The sequence below is a fragment of the Nothoprocta perdicaria genome, unplaced genomic scaffold, assembly GCF_003342845.1.
Source record: "Nothoprocta perdicaria isolate Ctin4 unplaced genomic scaffold, notPer1 scaffold_89, whole genome shotgun sequence".
Lineage (NCBI taxonomy): Eukaryota > Metazoa > Chordata > Aves > Tinamiformes > Tinamidae > Nothoprocta > Nothoprocta perdicaria.
In genome coordinates, this window is record NW_020456187.1 from 2,612,789 (window position 1) to 2,634,808 (window position 22,020).

General features: G+C 44.1%; 1 protein-coding gene across 1 annotated transcript in view; it reads right to left on the minus strand.

Annotated features, from left to right (window-relative positions):
- The window catches only part of PLXNA4 (plexin A4), a 406,841-nt gene that overhangs the window by 347,064 nt on the left and 37,757 nt on the right, over positions 1 to 22,020 (minus strand). The window contains exon 3 of the mRNA XM_026052424.1: positions 16,826 to 17,008. Coding sequence (XP_025908209.1) covers positions 16,826 to 17,008 — 183 coding nt within the window. The remainder of the gene's footprint in view (positions 1 to 16,825; positions 17,009 to 22,020) is intronic.

Consider the following 22,020-nt stretch of genomic DNA (forward strand, 5'->3'; position numbering starts at 1 on the left):
TGTCTCCAAGCAGAGCTACAAGGGATTCCCCTCATTCTTGATTACTCTGTCTATATGTGTCTGGATAACCTGGCCAGGAGGTGATCTAAATAACTTCTTTAGAACTTAAATAACTACTTCTATTGCAGGCTAATCCACTTTAGACACCTAAGTGGAGAGCCTGAGCAGTTTTGTTCCTTCTGCAATGCAGGGACAGATCTGTCAGGAGAGTTAGGAGGATAAATGCACTATGGATCCAATCTGATGGGCAGGCAAATACTACATTTATACGCAGCACAGGTCAATAGCATCCATAACAACTGCCAGAGAGGAGCATGATCTTGTCCAGAGCACCAGGACCTTTGGTTGCTCTTTAAAGAGCAGTCAAGAGTTTTGAAAAAGTGGTATTTGGTGGCAGAGGATGACAGGGATAGGAGATCTATAAAGAGCCTGGTTTTCTAAGGATGACCACTGCATGATTGCTAACATCCCAACTTCATTGGTGCAATCCCAGCTCAGTGCCCCAAAATCACTGTCCTCTTTCCTGATCTTGGCTTCTCCTACCAGAGAGAAGTTTTGTGAGAGAGCAAGAACATCCTCCCTTTAAGGATTCATTGGTGACCAGAAATGTGAACTGTTCTTCAGAGACAAATCATCCCTGCTTGTGCATGCCTACATCCCTTGGAAAATCATAATGGTTTCTACTGAAAGATTTGAAGCTAAGTTCTTCCTTCCTTCCTTCCTTCCTTCCTTCCTTCCTTCCTTCCTTCCTTCCTTCCTTCCTTCCTTCCTTCNCTTCCTTCCTTCCTTCCTTCCTTCCTTCCTTCCTTCCTTCCTTCCTTCCTTTTTGGTTTTCATCAAAATCTCTCTTGTATATGAACATTAAATGAGAGCGTAATTTAGAGCCTGGATTATTTAAAGAGAGTCAGTTTATCTTCCTCATAAAAAAATAAATAAAAGAGGAAAGAGACACTTCAGCTTTGTTAAATTTCAAAAATAAAACCACTTAATAAAAGCTGTTCAGAGAGGGCACATCACTGGGAGACGTTTAAAATGCAGGCAGTGGGTTTTTTAACAGTTCCCAAGAAACCCTCCTATCGAATAGAACAAGGGCCAGAAGGTTAAAACACAGCCATCATAACCTTTATTGCTTCATTCTTGCGATGCCATTAGCCGCAGGAGGACCACAGATGTGCCACAGCTCCTGCAGCTGGACTGAAATTCAATACCCACATCAGAACCTAATTTACGATCTACCTGTCGGGAGGGGGCGGCCAGGATGAAGTGCCACGTTCCTACGTATACGGCACTACAGGGATGCAGAGATATATGGGGACCCAGGGAAAGTTCAGCGTGGGAAGAGCTTGGCCGAAGCACTTCCATGCGGATGCACCCAAGTCATGTAGCAGGAGCCAGGGCTCACATCAGAAGCGAAATTTTGCCACGGGAAATTTTTGTGCCCAAAAGCAGCTGGACCCCAACAATATCCAGGTTTGAAATGACGTTGCAGCTGCATGTGAAGCCTTAAGACAAAATCAAAGTGTCACCGAGCTTGGTGCAGGACACACTCATGGGGAGCGACAGTCCACTCTCTAAAGAACATGTAGGCTCCGTAGACAGGCGTATAGGAGGCATGTAGAGAGAAAAGTGCTTTGCCTGAGGTCATACTGCAATCAGCAACAGACCCAGGAATATATCAAGGGCTCCTGCTCTGCTAGGATATGGAATTGAGATTTTTTTCTGACTCCCCTTCTTGCCCTCGCGTTCTCCACATAGCCACCAATCTGAGCTTAGGTTATTTACCTCTTACCTGCTCTGCTGCTTCAGGTTGTTCCCAAGAACTTGTTCTTTAAAATACTTCCTCCTTTTGATGTCTGCCTGCTGCAGACACTTGTGTCCTTCTGATTGTACATGCCTGGGCATAAGGGAGTTTGCAACTGGAGTTTCACATCTAGCCACCTCTGAAAGCGCCTTGATTGCATCTTTGCATGCCTAAGTGTTTCCCCTCTCCTTTAATCCTCCCACGTTGCGAACACGTAGGGCAGGGTGACCACACACCCTGCCCATGTCCTGCAGCAGAATTCACCACAACAGCACCAGGGCTGCCCCAGAATCACCGTGACCACCAGGCTCGTGGTGCCAGCCACGAGCCAACCTGCTCATGCACTCGTAACTCTGAATTTGTTGGTGGTGCCCTCGGTCACTGCAGATGACATAAATCCTGCATGCTCCTTTTTTTTTTTTTCCTCCTTTTTAAATGAACCTTAAGTATTCTTCCTCAGCTTTTAGCAGTTTAGGGGGCATTTGTAACAACATCAAAGAGAATCAATCACTTAGAGTTGCAGGCACGCTTCATCTGTTGACAGCTTTCTTGGCCTTCTAAATCATGTGAGTTCATGCAGCAACCCTGCATCCCCACTCTCAAGCCATAGTCTGTATAATCCTTACACCTTTGTGAGTATGGCCCACTGCCCGGGAGAGAAAAAGTATCTGGGTTTCTTAGAAAAGGTTGGATACGTCATTGTACTGGAGTGAAGAAGAGACAGGATAGTGCAAAGGAACATAAGAAATGGCCCTGCTTGAACAAGCTAATCAAATTCCAGATTAAGATAGCAGAAAAAAAAAAAAATCAGGCTTAAGATAACCCTGCTCTGAACTTTTCTATAGCTCCCATTATCATAATGTTGGAGCACTTCACAATTACTAATAGTTCACGAGACCCCTGATGGAGCTGAGAAATACCATTACTGTCACTTTAGAAGCAGGTTACTGAGATGCAAGGGGTGTTTCTATCTGAGTGAGTTGCCCGCCCTCAGCTTCCCTTGCAGTTAATAAAGAGGCATTTTTAGGACAAAACCTATATCTGACCTATTTTAGGGTGATTTCAGCCTGCTGCAGGATGAGATCAGGTGTGCCCTCAAAAAGTGTGTTTTTCCTCCCTGGTCTGCACTGGAAAAAGAATCGGTAATGCATCCCATGGCCAGGGATTTCTGCATTCAGTGAGATGGATTCCTCAACATGCACACACACACAAAAAAAAAGTCCCTAAAAGTCAGCCTCAGAGCAGAAAACTGAGCTCAGGTTTTCTATGTTTTAGTTTGATGCTCAGATCAAAAGATTAAACCATAAATGGAGGGCCAAGAAGAATAAGACCAAAAGGCTATCCAGCAATAATAAAACTTTGGAAGACTGAAAGAAGCTACTTATGAATAAGGGATAAAGGGAACCCTGAAATACCCTAATGGGAAAGGCCAAAGGAAAGCCTGGCAAGGAAAAAAATCAGAAGAAAGGAGTCATCATAGGAAATGGGTCACATGCTATCCATAATATGAAAGATGTATGGGAAAAATTCAAGAGCAAAATATGCAAAGTATGGGAGACCCCAGACCTGACTATGTTCAAGGATGAGGTCATTCCCTTCCCGGATCTGCTCTTCCCACTCTACTTCTCCTCTCTTTTTCCTCTTTTTTTTTTTTATTTTCTCTCTTTTTATTAATAATTCCAGAAGAAATAAGAAGACCAAATAGATGAATCCAAGGTCACCCAGAGGGGCAACATTGGAAAGTACAATCTGGAGCCCTCTTCTCCCACCACAGCACCCTAGACCTTGATACAAAGGGTGAGGTGGAGCCCAACTCTTGCAGTTCAACTTTCTGTTCATTTAGCTCCAATTTCAAACTCAGCTCCATCTCATTCAAATTAAAAAAAAAAATATCAGTAGGTTTGGAAATAGGGGTTTGATCTGTGAACCTTGGAGAAGGGAATGGCAAGGAGGACATCAGCACAGATATCCATCAGGAGAGAAAGAAAAAAAATAGCTGAGCTCTCTGCATGCAATTAAAGAGAAGTTAATGAAATCACCTGCTACCGAGAGAATTGACAAAACATAGAAAAGAAGTCACATCAGAGTCTGCCAGAGCATCTCTGGCATGGACCAGGGGCCTGATGACTGGTGTATATTTAGTGCCAATGATGTCATCTTTCCTAGCAGGGAGGAAGGACAGCACTTCCATGGCAATGTCAATATGCGAGCTTTAAGAGGAAAGCACCCGAGATTGCCTTAACAGGGAAGAAAGCAGCACAGTGGTAGCCTGGGATAGATCATAGGAGAGGAGGGACTGTAAAACATGAAAACTCTGGGAGGGGAATAAAAAAAAAAAAAAAAGAAAATACAATAGAATACTATGTAATAATAATATATCCTGATAGCATAAGTAACAGTGAATAACAGTGCAATGAGTTTGCAGCTATTGGGGTCTTCATGACCACCCCTCAGCAAGACCCTGGCTTCACTTGAGGCTGTGCAGGGGGGACAGGGCTTGGATCTGCCCTTGCAGCTGGTTCTCACCTTCCCAGATGAAGACGAGTCCTTGTTAGCAGCACAGGGTATAGGGCAAGGATAAATAAATACCTTGTTAAATAAATAAATACCTTGTTAGCAGGTATAGGACTGGCGAGCAGTCCTGCATCTGCACGTTGGCACCTTATGCCAGGAGTTTGTTAAAGGCAAAGCACTGAAACATTAATTGCAAGGGTCTTTTTATGGCTTGCTACCCGCTCCCCTGTCACGGCTTCTCAGCACTGTCAGTCCTCAAAATGCAAAACTCCGAAGTCAGACCCCCCCTAAAACTAAGTGACGGGCTTAAAAAAAAGTCATGAATTATCAATGCTCAGTTTTCAGCTCGCTATTATAGTTACTAATAATTAGTGTCAGGATGCATTTGAGTCTTTCAGTATTTAGATGTCACATTTTTTTCCTTTTTTTCCCCCAGCCTAGACAGGAAGACTAAGCTGTTTCCCCCCTTGAAACCAGAGCCTCTTACATCTCCAGAAGCTGAAGCCGTGCAACAGCTCTAAGCAAACAGATGTAATCCACAAGAGCAGCCTTGCACTACCCGCCATTCTAAAAATCTTCCCTTTTCCCCGCTACATTATGGTAATTTATTTCACTCTGGGCGCTCCCAGGTGAGTTCAGTTCTCCAGCTTCCAAGCAGACAAAAATGCTAACCCGTCAGTAGCTGTTTGAAAAAAAAATAAAAAGAGCTTAAATGCAGCAGTCTCACAAGACCTTGCAGCTCTCCGTATATTGCACTGCTAAGGTAGATGCGCAAAGAATAGAGATACTAATTTGGAAATGTTTTCTTTCTTCTCTGTATACAGTGAGCTAGCTAAAAAATTCAGAATTTAGGTGGGATTTGGGGAATAATAAACTTATATCCACATAAGGACAGAGGGGACTGGAAAGCACCAAAAGATTTTGACACTTGTAATTTGCCATGGAAATGTCTATAAAAAGAGAAATAATTGTTTAAAAAAAAGGGGGGGGGAAGGAAGGGGGAAAGTGAGTAAGTAGAGATCAAATAACTACAAATGGTTGTTTCAGAGTCCATAAAACTTTCACATTTTTGAAGGTTTATTTTGTTGAAAATAGAGAGGGAGAGAATCAGTTTTGATTTGGCACAAATTTAATCTTGATTATTTAACAAAAAAAAAAAAAAAAAAAAACCYMATGTCTGTGACCAAAATCTGTTATTCTCATTACAAGAGACAGATAAACCAACAAATACTGAAACCAAACACGACGCCAAGGTCCCATCACTTACAAATACAGCCAAGCTGTCTGAAGGGCAAGGGAGCTGCATTAGCATGCACAACATGTCTTTATCGCTCAGGTTAGCTCTATCATCAATACGTTCCCTTAGACCCCGAGGAGATAAATCGATTGCATACAAAAATCCAAGAGAAACTAACAGAAACTTGTAAGCAGTGGGGAAATGATCAAAGTACCCATAGGGCGCCAAGTACACGTCCACCCCAGCAGATATCACAAGTAATAACTCCCCCTGATAACCTAGCCTTAATCAACCATATGACAAATGAGGCAAACACAGGGAAATTTGCACAGTGCTGGTTGCTCTGTTTAATTAGATTTCATCGGAAAGGTTCTGAAAAATTAATATGACTAGATTTCTGCCAGTCCCAGTGATAACCTTTTCCCTACATCACTGGAATTTATTGCCAACTATCAGTTCAGAAAAAAAAAAAAAAAAAAAAAAAAAAGTTGCAAGAAGTGCTGCAGAGAGATGAATTCAGACCACAGCCAAAAGCACCCCAGCAGGGTGGAATACCAGTGTGGCGGGCACCAGAAACAATGGTTTGCATTTTCAGAATGCCATGGATAGAAGTGTGTTGGGGTTCTTTGCCAGTGGACCACATCAGCTAGTAAAACAAGCTGCAGGAAAGCCTCCAAATCCAGCTCAAATCCCACAGGAGCTGGAGCTTTGTTTTTCAAAGTGACCCAGCCCTGTGAATCATCAGCAGAACATGTTCAGCATGATGGAGGAAACCAGAGCTGAAACCCACAGGCCAACAGCTCCCAACTTTCCTCTCAAGATTTTGCTTCTCTTGGCACTTCGAGCATCCCAGTCTTCTTCCACCAGATCCTGAGAGTGTGCCGCTCATTTCCAACACTCTCCAGCCTCCCAGCACCAAGTGGGATCCCCTCTCAGGACCCACGACACACGCTTGATGCAATGCTACTACTATATAAGAACAACAACTACTCTTACTGGAATTGGTCTTCTATGGGATGTCTGAAAGAGACATCTCTTTTAGCAGCACTGCTGAGTCCACTCAAGCCCAGACACTTGCCCAGGTCACACACCTGTTTCCCTTTGGAATCTTGCATCAAAATCCCAATCCAGCTCAACCTCTTTTAATTTAGGAGATGAACGATCAACCCGGTCCCTGGGGCACAGCTGGTATAACACATGCCAGGACACAGAAAACCAAACATTTAACAGAAGAAACTTCAGGAAAAAGGCACTATTGACATTAAGCTAGATTTGATGGCTTCAGAATACAGTCGAGTCTATATGGTTAGTGGTTGCTGTTCCAGTCAGTGCAATACTTTCTGGTCACCATAGACACAGCATCTCAATGGGACTTTGCTGGAGCTCCAGTTTTAATAAAAAGTCTTAGTCTAGTCTTCAGCTTATACTTCTGCCCTTCACCTAGCTATGATGATTTTATCTAATTTCAGAAAAGGATAGAGATTTGCTGCTCTGCCTTAGTTTCATTTAGAAGAGGTGAAAGGCAGTAGCCTGCTCTGGATTTGGCAGGGGGAAAAACAAGTGTCAGACCAAGCAAGAGCAGATTCCTGAATCCTGTACAGCGACACACATCTTCACTCCTACAGACACCATATGAATTGTGGTCTACCAACACCAGCACAGCTTTCTCATGCTTCCCGCAGCTGGGCACTTCACAAATCCAACAACCACCAATCCGCCAAAGCCTGGCTGCTTTCAAGCCAAACTACTACTATGATGAAGATGGAGAGGGAGATGAAGTAACATCGCAAGCTCGAGTCATTACCTTTAAATAAAGCAAGTCCAAGAGGGAAAAGCACAAGTTGGAGGGACCATCCTTGGGTGGACCATCCTCAGGGTAGATTTACAGTTGGCATTAAAGCTCCCTGTCAGGGGCATATCCACAAACACCACACTGCACTGATGCCAGCTTGCCACTCAGTGCCAGGGAATTTGGGTGCATGCAGGGAAGAGGCAAACAGAGACTCTTCGAACTAGCATGGCCCCAAAGTTGCTCATTGTAGTGAGGGAAGATGCATCGCTCTCTGCCTTTTAATTAAAAGATGACTCATAAATCAAACCTCTTTTTCATGCTGTTTGGATGTCAGCTGAGGGAAAGGCTGTTTTTCAGTAGCCTAAGGTCCCTCATGCAAGCTGCGGTCTCCTTTCTAACCCAGGTAGCATGGCCAATTACACCAGTTGTGTTTGCCATTGCAAACCCATGCCGCCTTTGCAATAAGCATCTCCAGGGATTGTCTGGATAAGCCATCCAGGAGACCACCAGGAATAATTCATTTAAAAACAGAGACCTCCAGGGGTCTGCATAGTCACAGTAGGTAGGTCTACACTGTTAAATAGAGACGTGGAATGAACATGAGCATCAGAGCAGTGGGCACCCTTGCACATCCACCATGCATAGCCCTTCATCAGACTGAGCAAAGTCCTCCCCATCTTAAGCATCAGCAGTGGGGAGCAGAATTAGTCTTAAAGAAAGCATTCCCCCAGGTTTCCTCAGGAGGTTCCCTAACTTATTTCAAAGAAAAGGATTTCTAGAAATGGCCTAGGGAAACTCATTAAGGTAAATTATTTTCCCTGAACAGCAGACATTAAATGAGGCCTGAAAAGCATGGGTTTAAGCATTTTAGCAACATTTTTTACATATATAGATATAAGATGTATAGACATATTTATTTTTAATATTTAAATATATTTCAAGAAGAAGAAAAAAAAAAGGAACCTTGACCATGACTGCTTTGCATCCAGTCAGTCTCACTGTTCCCCATCGTCTCTGCACACCAGCAATTCCCAGCATCTGGGAGATGATTCAACAGTGTCAGCATGGACTACAGCAAACAGACGCATGATCCCAACACCATTGCAACAGGAACATGGGCTGGAACGGGCTTCATCCCGAGTCCAGCTGTGGATCTCCACAAAGATTTGGAAAACCTTTGATGAATGAATGGTGGGAAGAAGCTCATTTCGTGCAGCCCAAACCTCACACGTGCAATGTGGTCACTAAGAAGAGCTAGCAAGCAGGCTGCTTAGGGAGTTCAAGGCACTGAACCTGGGCCTTGTTATCACGGTCAACATCTTTCACCAGCATTAAGTTCACATCCTCTAGATCCTTCCCCTTTCCTTGCTATTGACAGGAGCTGTCAAATTTTGATGTCTCCATCAATATCCATCTGCAGCTGAACTAGCTATCAGTCATCTGGCCAAAGAGCGAAGACAGAGAGAGATGAGACAGACTGTGGAGGTGATTCTTGGAACAGAGACAGGAGCAGGAGGGTGAGGGATCTGGATAGAGTGCTGCATGGTGAAAGGAGATGGATGCAAGTACCTTATCAGGAATTTGCTGATATTTCAACTGGCTCCCTGATAACATATGGAGCTTAATCAAATATGCAAATGATGTCCTATCTAGAGACAAGGGAAACAGAGAAATAAACCCAGAGACCATGCATTAAAACAGACCAATGAAATAAGGGAGTGGGTGGAAGGTTTCCTCTTTTGATAAAATTATTTCAAAAGATTAAATTAAAGCAAAACTAATTAGGAGAACCGCACTTAAGCTGACATCCTGTAAGAAGGGTCAGCAGGCTAGAGACATTCAAATCAAAGGCAGATGCAAGAGGCACTTCAAGGGCTCCCTGAAAAGTCATTATCCCAGTCAAAAGAGATGGCGACAGGGAAAAGAGGAAGGAATGAAAAGAGCCATTTTGGCTGGAGGTCTGTCCAGGCATTAGATGGAGCATGAAAGAGCTAAATAGTCTCTCTCTGTCTCCCAGAGAGCAGAACCAGCAGGTGAAGAACGAAGCTGAACATGTAACGTTCCATCCATTGCTTTTCCTTATGCTGCACCCCTGCATGGTCTTCAGCAGCAGCAGCACAACCATGCCAGGTATTGCAGCCTAAATACTCCATACCTCTCGCAGATCCAGTGGCACAACGCAGGAAATCATCTGTCCTGAAGATTCAGGTGACAACCAGCATCACTGCAAACTGTGGTCCTGGGAAGGAGCTGCAAGGCCCAGGGTTATCAGGAAAGTAAGGACATCTCCCTACCTTTTTGGTGTGTGGGGTAGCACCACTGCTGCAGAGCAGCAGCCAGTGAGTGCCTCCAGACTTTGAAGTACAGGTTGCATCCAGAGGGATCACACAAGCATTTGCAAATCTCATTCCCATCCCATCACGGGCTCCCATCCTTGACAAGACTCTGAGGTGCTGTTAAATCAGAGCTGTCCCAAAAGAGCAGCACTCAACACGTGTGTGCAAAGCAATTGGCAAAAGCACAGCTCAGTCAAACCCTGCACAGCACCACAGAGGAAGCTGAAGAGCTGAAAAGCAGAAAGGGGGGGATCTGAGAGAGAGATACAGAAAATTAATTGCTGTCTGGAAAAAAAAAAAAAAAAAGGAAAAAAAAAAAAGGAAGGAAAAAAAGGAAAAAAGGAAGGAAAAAAGGAAGGGAAAAAGGAAGGGGAAAAAAGTGAGGAAAAAAAGGAAGGAAAAAAAGAAGAAAAAAAGAAGAAAAAAAAAGAAGGAAAAAGAGAAGACAAAAAAAGGAAGAAAAAAAAGCAGACAAACTCTTGCTGGGAGCTGCAGCCTTCACAGCAGACAGAAAAGAGTTTTCCTGCTGCAGTTAAATACTCCAAGGAACAAGGAGCTCGCTGCAGCATTCTACAGCTACAAGTTGCAGCCCGAGGTCCTAAGGCAATGTAAATGAGGTATGTAGGAAGCGAGGCATGAGTCTGCAGTGACAGAGCAAATAACAGATATTTAAAAGGAGTGTTAGCTGCACCACTTCAGCAGCAGATCTTGGAACCGATCCCTCTGATGTGATTTAGAGCTTGGGGGTTTGCAGCAGAGGACGGATCACATGATGATCTGGGACTGGCAGATGTAAAGCACAGTATGCTCCTTCTCACCCCACATCATGAAAGACAAAGTTGAGGAAAGGATGGGTCTCTGAAGGCTTCAGAGCAGAAGGGGAGGAGAAATGGCACAGCCCAACAGTTTAGTACTGGGATGCCCAAGACTTGCATCCTTTGACTTCACCCATGGTGGTGGTACCTGATCACCTGGCCCTTTTAGGACATGCTGGACTCAAGTGTCACTTTCTAATGGTTATTACGTGTCACTAGCCAACATTCATGCAGATTCACACCACTATCTCTCTGAGGGTTCCCTGCTGGTACATGCAACATAAGTAACAAGGATACCGCAAGCCACAGTTACCAAGTCAATGCTTTCTTGATGGAAATCTAGAGAAATCAACTGCTTTTTAGGCATCTACGTTTGCAGCAACCTCCCAAAAAGTAGCTGTATATCAGTGCAGGAGACAGACAACAGCAGCCTTTAGAGACATCAGATACAGATGGGAGATGGGAAGCGACATGGCTCCATCACAACTGAGCAAGACACTTGGACTCCAGCTGATTTAGGAAGCTGTGAGGAGAGGCCAGGGCGAACGAGTCCCTCTTGCAGGAACCAGCTTCCCAGCAGGAGCCAGAGCCTCTACAGCATGTTTTCAGAGCAGTCAAGTCCACTTGCCAAACAGTTTAAAAGAAAAATAAAAAGACTCCTTCAAAGCACGGGGAAGGAGAAGGCAGCAGAGTTTCCCTGCTGACATTCGCAGAGCTGTCAGCAGCACAATATCCTCCAGGGAACATCCAAACCGGCTAGGGCTTCTCATCTCGTGCATATTCAGAAAGCCCCTCGCCTGGATAAGCATCGAGGATCAGTGTCTGTTCCTGCTGCTAATGGGAGCCCACAAACCTACACGCGTCAACCCACGGATCTCTCATTATCTCCAGCACTTTGGATGGAAGTGAGGTATCAGAGAGCCAAAGGAGATATTCCTCATCTCTAAATATGCAAGTACATCATGATGCCACCAGGTCACTAGAGCTCCACCAGCCATGGGGCTCTGCAGCCTCTTCCCATCTCCAGCATGTTCTTACCTTGCTAATACTATTCCATTCTCCTCTGCTGTCCTCAGCCTGGCTGGTGGGATGAAGTAGCCACTATTACATTGCCAAAAGCCAGCAGGGAGTCAGAGAGTCATTTTTCAAACCAACTTGCTGCCTGGGAAAGCAGAGCATCTTCCACGGAGCTGTGAGATGGGCCAAAATGAGAACTGTAAATCTAAGCTATTACATCTGCAATATTTCCATGTTGTTTTTTCCCTCTGGATCCAGAGAGAGCAGGCTTTTATGGGCTCAGGGAAATACAGTGAATCATTCACGAAACCAGCTGATTTTGAGAATTTTCTCTACAAAATAGACGAGATACCTGGTGGGAATCTCTGGCCATGTTTCAGAACTGTCTGATGTGAATGAAAATTCTCACTCCAAACGGCTGCCCAAAACTAAAAATCTCTTCAAAGACCTCAAACTGACTAGAATTTCACAAAAATCAAAACACTGGCCATAAAATGAAAGAACTGGTGTTTAAGCCCAATTTCTTTCTCTCCAAGAACCTTAGCGCAGAAAAAGCTTTGAATAAAGTATTTTGATCAAACACAAATTATTTCTTATGGGGTAGTTTCAAACAAGTGTGAATTACCACCACTTTGGCTTCAAATCAACATTTCAGAATGGACAAAGAGTTTTGTTTTGATCAGTCATGCAATTTCGAGGGCTGTTCCCAGTTTGACATTTGCAAATGTAAACTGGCATTTACACCCAGCTCATACCCAGAAAAATTATTGCAGATAAGTTGTATTTTGAGAATGGGAGCTATCTGCAAAAAAAAACTTAGGGAAAGTCTGCAAGAATTTCTGAATACTGCCACGTTCCTCTTGCAATGATAGGTATTAGCGACACATGATTTGGAAGGACACACTAGAAAAATGTGAAACAGCCACAGAAAATTGTGCAAAGGATCTCCACGGGTGCTTCCCTAGTTTCTCCTGCCAATGGAGTGAAGAGTTAAACGTGCAAAGAAGACAGACAGGGCATTTCAACATTTATACCCTTAAGAAAGGAGTTTCCATGAAGCATCTACCCAAGAACAATTCCCATATCTGGTGGGTAATTGCATTACTGTTTCAGAAGATGTAACACTGACTTGGGTTAAAACAAAGTGGGGTCCTATTTTCTCATGGAAACTAAAACTTAACGGAAAGAGACCACTACCAAATCACATATATTCTAATAATATAATAATATTCAGCAAGCTTCCATGCAAAGCGCTTTCTACCACTGCACATAGGAGCTCGTCTTGCCCACCAGACACCCTGCAGCCTCCTAAATCCATGGCATTGCTTACCAATGTGGTAAGGAAGCACAGGGAATGCGGCAGGCCATCCTACACAGTCGGAGGTAATTACAGGTAATTAATCTCAAAGCACCATGAGATGAAATAACAGTCACGAAAAAGTACCACAGGATCTTTAATGCCCACAAGTGGTCAGGAGCTTGGTTTCCCATCTCATCCCATTTGTCTAGTTTAGCTGTTTGATGTTTTCCCCAAGCTTAATAGTGAAGCACCTCACCATCTTCAGGGCATTAATGTGTCCAACTCTTCAGATAAGGAAAATATTTCCTTCGCTTTGCAGCAGAGAAAAAAAGGGTGTAGAGGCACTAAGAGGCAGCAAAATCTTCTGGTGGATCAAAGGACCAAACAACAGTTTGGTATCTCAACTCCCTGGTCACTGGGCGGCTTTCCTAGTCCCAGGAATGATACCAGCACCCACCAGGCATTAAATCCAAAGCCTCTGAATTCTCACACGAAATTTGGGCAGGGGAATCTTTTTTTTCTTTCCCCATAGCTTTGCATTTCTGTCCTATTTATATCTTCTTTCCGCAGGGCCAGGCTGTGCTGTGGACGAGCCAGCAGAATTTGAAGGGTCTGTTTCTACAGCAGATTATTCAGTGCCTCCCTGTTGGTCCGCACATGTAGCTCTGTGGATGAGCAAAGGTTGCAAAATGTATTTTGCCTGGGGCAGTGAAAGAGCTGGAGCCAGCCTTGTCATTCTGTTTCACTCACTCTTTTCCTACCCTATCTCTATCTTAGTTTTTCTTTTTCTTTCTCTCTTTGTTGTCTTGGTTACACGGGCAGATTCCTGATATGCTGCTTGTTTTCATTTTAATGATATGTTCCTATAAAGCACAATATTTTTCTTCAGTTCTGTGTGTGTCACTGGATAAATTCCTTTGACACATATGACATTTGTATATCAACTAACAGATATTGCTTTATGGCTGTGAGTATTTTGCAGGGCTTTCGCAGACTGCACGCATCAAAACCTGATATATTGTCTGTGTCTTTCATATAAAAATATAGGCATAGAAGAAAAGGCTCAAATTGCAGGAAAAAAAAATACGGAAAGTTCCTCCCAAATCATCTTTTAATTAGCTTCAGCATCTCTTCCAACAACAGCTTAACAGATGCTGCTCTCCCGAAGGTGATCAATAACTCCTTGTGCCATGAGAAGTGCTTCCCCAGCTTGGCCAAGGAGCCGCACTGCACCAGGAAGGCAGAAGTGTGCACCATGCATGGGAGGACCTGCTGGGACACAGACATCAACAGCCCTAGCCTTTGTTCACAGGTACACGGAGTTTCATTCAATCCTGCAAAGCTAATTCCAGTTTACCCATAGGATATATTTTTATATATATATATATATATTTTTTTTAAGTCAAAAATCAAACTTCATGGTAACAAAAAGGGTTGTATTCAAATGGGGTTATTATTGAGGTATTTCCCTCGTTCCCTATTCAAAAGCACAGCCTTCACGTGCCGAGACCAAAAGCACAACTTCCAAAGGATCAAGAAGCCTTGGCAGAGATCAGGAAAAACCAAGTGAGAATCCACAGACCTAGGGCAGAGATAGCAGCACAGCCGTGCCATGACTCCAAGAGTGGAGGACGTGCTGATGTTATGAGCTCTGATACAACCAGGGAAGCTTGTAGGAAGGCAAGGGGACCAGGAGAGACTAGGGAGAAATCGTAGCAAGAATAGGACAGAACCCATATGAAATAACAGCTTTGGGGAGCTTGGATCACTGGTTCAAAGCAACCATAGGTGTTCATGGGGAGCCTCACTTTGCACAGACTGGAAGGCAAAGGCTGCCTGTTCCGTAAAGGCTTATCCAGCTGATGAAGATCTCAGGCATCCACTCCAGCTCTGTCCTGACCCACATATCACAGAATATTCAAGGTTGGAAGGGACCTCTAGAGATCGTCAAGTCCAAGCCCCCTGCTCAAGCAGGGACACCCAGGGCACAGGGTGGCATCCAGGCAGGATTTGAAGATCCCCAGAGAAGGAGATCTTCCGATCTTCAGGAAATCCACGTACCCTTTGCACTCACTACCGTAGGCAGAACATTCATCACATTAGGAAAAAAGGGAATAAAATGCAGCTTTCTCAAGTTACGTCAGGCAGCGCAGCTCCCCTCTTCTCATTCTTTACCCTATAAGGATGTCGCTGCTCTCTGCCACACACTGTAAAAACGAGAAGCTTTCACACTCCTATTTTCCCCATTAAAAGGAATCACTCCTTGGATCTTGCAATGTGACCTGCAAAGGCAAAAACAGACCCGTATCTTGGTTTACCTCTCCTGGAGTCTAAATCAAACCCAGAAGCTCGTGAGTGCAGAGAAGCAGCAGCCACCCCTAACTGTTTAGGTCTTTTGGATATTTACCATTCAGAGCTCAGCTACCCTATTTTTTCCCCTGAGAGGCTTGCTGCAGAGCTAAACAGTTTATTATGATATCACAGATGACAGGGAAGCAAAACCTAATTAGTCAGGGGAGGAGATTATTTTTATTACAACTATTTCAAAAAAAAAAAAACATTTTGGCTGCTTTTCCGCGTGCCTGAACAGACTGTTTTTTTAAAAAAAAATCAAAAAAAAAAAGTTAATTAATTAATTAACCCTCTATTCTAAAGCACTAGAAAGCCCTTCCTACTTTGAGCAAGACCTGTCACGTTGCCAGTGGCCAGGAACATGTTTCCCTTGTAGCCCTCCCGTAGGACAAGAGCAATGAGATGACAGCTGACTTTACAAATGCTTTTTTTGTTGTTGGTGGTGTTTTTTTTTTTAAACAAAGAAGCAGGTACATAGACAAACTAACAATTTCAAGCCTTCCTTATGCATCTTCAAACCAGCAATCGCTCACGCCCCTTCTGTGCTCTGCCCATTCTATGTAAAAGCCATAGTGGGCTGCCTTTTAATAACATATTCCTCCTCCCAACTCAAAGTTATTATTTGAAAACAGAATTCCAAGAGGGATCAACATCCAACAGCCCCTAGGGATCCATTCAAAGGACAGCTCTCTGGGCACCCTGCTCTCCTCACTTCCCTCGTATCTCCATTACCCTGACAAAGCCTCAGTTTTCATGTACACATAATAATATTTTGCAACATCTCCAAGCTAAGTGTTCAGAAAAAAAAGGGAAAAAAAAAAGGCAAATGGCACAGAAGGGTTGCAGTGCCCATTGTTAGCAGGAGAAGTCACCTATAATTCCTATTTTCACCTTCAGAAAAGCACCTGACAAAACCACAGGTAAATGATTCCCAGCCTCCGCCTTACAAAATCACTACTGCCTTACATAGCAAACTACAGCAGCTGTTGAATGGGGGAGTTACAGCCATAAAACAGACATTTCTTTGCAAGAAAGCAGTGAGTAACGTAATCCGAAATACAATAGTGTATTTACTCATGTGGCATCAGCCGTGGTTACTCCATAAATATAATGCTCATTGCCATTCAAAACCAGCTTTCTTCTGATGAAAAATACTTTTTCTTCAGTATCCAGCACACAGTCTGACCTACATAGAGAAACCACTAATCCCATGTTGGGCTCGTGGTGAAATCACAGTCCAGTCACATTGCTTGGAAGAAATCTCTCCAAAGCACGAATCTCGTTTCTTAACAAACTTCAGCCCCAGTCGATTTTTCTCCAGCATGCACAGACTCCCTGTAATCAACTATTCAGAGATGGTCTGAACATTTAAAAAAGAAACAAAAAAAACAAAGATGCATCAAGCCCAGTTGTGGATGGTGCTGCGGTATGAACTCCAACACATTCATGTTCTTATGAAAAACACTTTGGGAGAAGGGGTTTCTCCTTTCCCAAAACAGCTCAGGCCCTCAGGGATGGAGCACAGTTTTTGCCAATCAAAACAACACTGGCTTTTCCACAAACAATTGAGGCTCCTCAGGACAAGGGCTCACCCACTGTCAACTCAACGTTGCCAGACTTCATAGCAACAAACAAATTGGAGCTAGAGGACCAGGTCTTACCTTCTTGAGCTTCCCACTCTTGGTGCCCACAAAGGCCAGGGAGTGGTTCTTATAGACATAGGCAATCACAGACGTCATCCTGTCTCCATCTTCGGTGAAAATGGGGAGTCCTCGCACCATGGACGATACTCCCAGGGGGGCATTCATATCCAGGCCACAGAAATTGTCGTCAATTGTTAACAGCTGGGAAAAAAAAAAAAAGGATAAAAAAAAAGAGAGAAGAGTGAAAAAGGGAAGTCATTGATTCTTTAGGCATCAGGGAGGTATGCACAACATACCTATAATGGGAGTAGATTGACAAGACAAAGAGAAAGGCAGGACTAGAGGAAAAGAGAAATGGGAAAAAAATCATACGAAGTTGCATGGTGAGCCAGAGGCAGAAAGAGAAATGGAAACTTGCTGCTCCTGAATGACAGCCCAGCAGGATACATTACTTTAAGCTTTTTTTCCTACTGCTTTACCAGTCAAGACCTAACAATCAGAGGCAAAATCTGCTAAAGAAAAGTCTTAAAATTTTCTAGTTATGTCAAAAAAAAAAGCATATATTTCACAGCGAGTGGAACCAGAATGAGAACCATTGAGCTACATCTACACCAGCAAATAAAACAAACCATGACCTTTCCTCTGGCTCCAAGATCCATTGGCAGGGCTCATATGTATACACCTGAATTATTGCTCTTATCCCACCCCCTAATACAATTTAGGAAATTACTGCTACCCAAATCATTCCCAAGCACTGTCTGGGAGAAGGTTGGTCAGCACAGTCCACAACTGCAATAGAGACTGCAGACAAGGATTAAGTGGTACAGACAGAGCCCACATACACTCGCTGGATGTACCTTTAATTTGTTCATATAGTCTTGAGTCCTTCTCTTGCGCAGAGTGATTGATCTGGGCACTTACACCACCTAGGTCCCCCTTTATTTCCTATGAATGGTCTCTATTTGATTTAACCACCAAAGAGGAGGGAGGGAAGGTTTTTCCGCTACTATGGAAGCGTTGCAGTGTTTGCTGGAAATACCTATGATGTCCTAACTACTGGTGAAAAGGCCCTTTACATTAATTATGCTCCAAAAACCCCAAGTTCTGTTGCACTTGAACTTAACAAACAGGCTTGTCAGAGGAGATAGGCTCCGCTGGGATCCTTGTCTATGAAGGCACATATCATCGAGCTAACTGTGAGGACCAGGGCTTCCGGGAGTTGCAGAAGTGCAATGGCAAAGAGTGACACCTCCTCAATGCTACCTCCAAGGCAGGATCTGGAGAGGAGGTCAGGATGAGACGTGTTGCCACCGAGAGTATCTCTGTGGAGGAAGTCAAATAAAGATGACGTTCCCAATACCACAGCAGAGAGTGCCAAGGCAGCTAGAACTGTATTGATTTCAATGAGACCACTCACAGATTTGAAGGTAAGCACCTGCCTAAAATACTTTGCTGGAGCGAGGCCTAGAAGAGTAATTAAGTGCACAGTAAATTTGTCAAATTTTCTCTTGCCAAGAAATAAATAGCTGTGACCATTAACTTTGTGTGAGCTCATGTCTTCCAGAAAAACATGGCTAGAGGATGTGCTGCCCCTCGCTTGAGTTCACTAGCAGTAAGAGCCAGGACGGTGAATCGCTTTGTCCTCACCTGGCACTTACAGGGAATAATTAGAGATGGTTTTACTGAATGGACTAAAGTATCCTAAATTTATTTACAAACATGTAAAACCTATAAGGAATTCAAGCAGACATTAGTAAGGAACAGCTAGACCTGGGCTCTGGGCTGCAAGAATGATTAGTGTCTGTGAACTGCCCTTTCAGAGCTAAAACAGCGACTCAAAGGGCAATTACAGATCAAACTAACAGCCTCTACATGCTCCTGATGGGATGTTGTTAATCTACATGTCAGCACAATGTCTAGGATAAACACATATTCCAGACCAAAGACCAAGTTCTCCTCAGATCTATCATCCTTGTGCTGATGACCACACTTAAGATGCAGAACACCACTTGTGACAGCATGACTTGCAGAAGTTGAGTGTTCCTGTGGATAACGAGAACATGTAGAGCTTCCTTACCTAGGTCAGGAAGAAAAACGGCAGCTTATTTAGCAAGCACCAATGAGGTCTGAAGCAATGATGTCACCCAGGTCTTTCTGCAAGACATGCAGCACCCAACTGTCAAAGATGAGCTAATGGGAGAGGTGGTATGTTGATTTGAAACATCCCCTTTTGTTCCCCAACTTACTGCTTGACATGTCAGTACAAGTACATAGTCCAAGACTTCTCTCATCCTGCTCCAGCCACAAGGAATCTTATCATGCAGCCTATGGTGGTCATTTTAGCCATCTCCATAGCCAATGGAGGAAAAAGAGATACCTCAGAGAGCCACTCATCCAGCTCACCTTATAAAGCACTCAATCACCTTCTGGCAGAGGCAGTTGGTTACAGGAGTCCAGATGATCGGTTTAGCCTGTGCATCTAACATCAAAATGTGTCATCCGGTGAGCAGGAAGTTGGACTAGGGGGAGGTCCCTTACAACTGATCTTATGATCCTATGGATTCAGTACTGGAAATTAATTCAGATTTGAAGTCAGACCCAGTGTGATCAGAAACTCTTTAGCTATCAGGTTAACATGATCGATGTTTCAAGGCTAAAACTGAGCATACCTGAATTGATCTCCTGAGAGGGAGAGAAAAGAATTATTTCACATTGAAAGGAAAAGATTCCCAAGCCTTCTATAAGAGGTAGAGAGGTAAAAGAGAGTCCTTTGTCATGGTTTTGAAGGAAAAGTAGAAACAAGAAAAGGGGTGAACACAACCTAGGAAACAGCATTGAAGCTGCATCTAAACCAACAGGGAATTACCCCAACAGACGATCAAATAACAGCGATCAAATAGAGCTGACACAGTCCCAGCTGTCCTCCGTGGTGTAGTACAGCCCACAACACACCACCTTCCTTACAGGAAAGCCAAAACCAGATATTATAGATGATGCACTTGGAGGAAATCCTTGTGCAATCACCAGGTCCACCTTCCCTCATGGTTTGGGGCCTTGGGTATCACCCAGGGGTTGCCTGTGTTGCTGTGCAGATAGATCGAAGCCTTTTCTGCTTCCTCCCCAGGACTTTCCTCAGTCAGTATGACTGTAGGAAGACAGCACATCCCCCTTGTGATACTCTCTGAAAACAGCCAAGCTATCCTAACTGGAACATATGAGTGCAAAAACTGTATATCAGAGCTCACAGGAGCAGGATGAGCTCTTATGTGCTTGCAAAGCACTAAGGGGATATAGACCAGTGATCACACCATTAAACACACTAACCTGTGGCTCAGCCACAGCACATCTCCAGCCTACTGAGGCTTAATTAATCCAGCTACCACAATTTATTTCCTCCTCCATGATCCTCAGCCTTGTTCTAGACGAACTCAGACCTACCCTCAATGGGGCCAAAATTGTGTGTTTTTTTCCCTTTACAGACACAAAAGTAACTTTGAACCTGTTTGTCTGATTTCCTTGAGATTATTATAAAGGAAAACACCCCTGCCCTAGGGCAAGGGCTGAAGAGTGAAATCAGTGCTTCTCTGACATGACATGACACACTTCAGATGAGATCTAGGACCCTCACACCACAACCAAGTCTCCAAGGCAGGCAAACTGATGCGTGAGGATGTTTCAGGCCTCTCTGTTTAGTCATTTGCTCTCCCATGGGTGCCAGAGAAGCAAATGCAGAGTTACAGCCCTCATCGTGAACAGCTCTGAGAACAGGAGCGAGGCCAGCAAGTCAAACGCCACATGAAAATATTTTCATTTAATGCGTTTGGGTTATTTCCTTCGAAGGTCATCTGCAACAAACGTCAACAAGCAAACCCTTGCAAATAAACATCACCCAGCTTCTGTGCAGCTGTGGTTCTCCACTGCATGTGCGATGGCTTTGTTAAAACCTCACTGCAGCCATCTCCTTCGGCAAAGAGAAACACGTAAGAAAATTTGGATTTATGATGGAAGGGTCAGGAGTTGCAAGTGTGGGTTTATTTTCAATTCCAGACACTCCTAAAAGCCATATAAAGTAGCCCTGTTAAACTCTCTGGAGCGTCCCTGCTCAGCAATTCCACATTAACAACTTTCCAGAATGAAAACAGAGGTAAGGATTTGGATTCGCTCAGCTTGCGACACCCCTTCAGCACCAGCTGGGACATCAGGAAAGGGCAAAGCGAAGATATAGAGATACAAGGATAGAATCTTCAATTTATTATTTATTTATTTATTTATTTATTTATTTATTTATTTATTTTCATCGTGATCACTTAAAATCCAACCCAGAAATGCACAGCAGAGTTTGGAAGTGACTCAGAAGGGAAGCAGGTCTTGTGTTCAAGATGCTGGACTGGAGACAAATGCATTAGCATCCCGCGCCAGCTTCCCACCTGCAAAAATGGCATGGCACACCATTCCCCTGCCCCCGTGTAAATAGAGGTTTGCAAGGTGCTCTGCATACCCAAAATATCTTCACGAGTGATTGCCAGCTCCCAGGGCCTAGAAGTCCTCCCAAGTCCCAGCAGCTGCCTCTCTATCCTGGGCTGATGTGCAGGGAGAAGCCAGAGGGTTCATCTGCGGTGGTGACACCATGGCCAAGTGTCACATTCACCAGTGCAATAGGAAGGATGTACAAAGAATGGGCCTGATTTATGGAAGGTCCCTGGCAAGCAGCTGCCTTCCCCAGGATTAAGCCTATCAAGTAAATAATTAACCCATCAGAGCCCTCCTGGAGAGGGCAGCTTTACAAGGCTGGTGTTAGATGCAAGGATTCGCCGAGCCCCCCAAACCCCCAAACTCAAGAGAAGGCTCAGAGCTCTGATTGCAGCACCTCCTTCTCCATCCTCATCCGATTCCATGGCAGACAAGAGCACTTTGGCATCGCACAGAGGGCTGAAGTGCCAGATATCAGGCACCCATGCAAACAGCGCTCATAATAAGCTGCAATTGCCTCTTAAACATCTGCTTTAGCAATTTGTCTCTGAAATGGCCCCTGATAATCAAATACAGGCTAATCCATATTTTGGGAGAGGCTTCGATAATGGATTAGCCGTCCCTCGTTCCTCCTTGCTTCCAGCCTGGCGAAGTCTTCCTCTGCAATCAAAGCATGAGGGCTTTTTTCCAGATATCTCAGCAGGCTCCGAAGCAATTCCACAGGCTCCCTGGGGATACAGGCT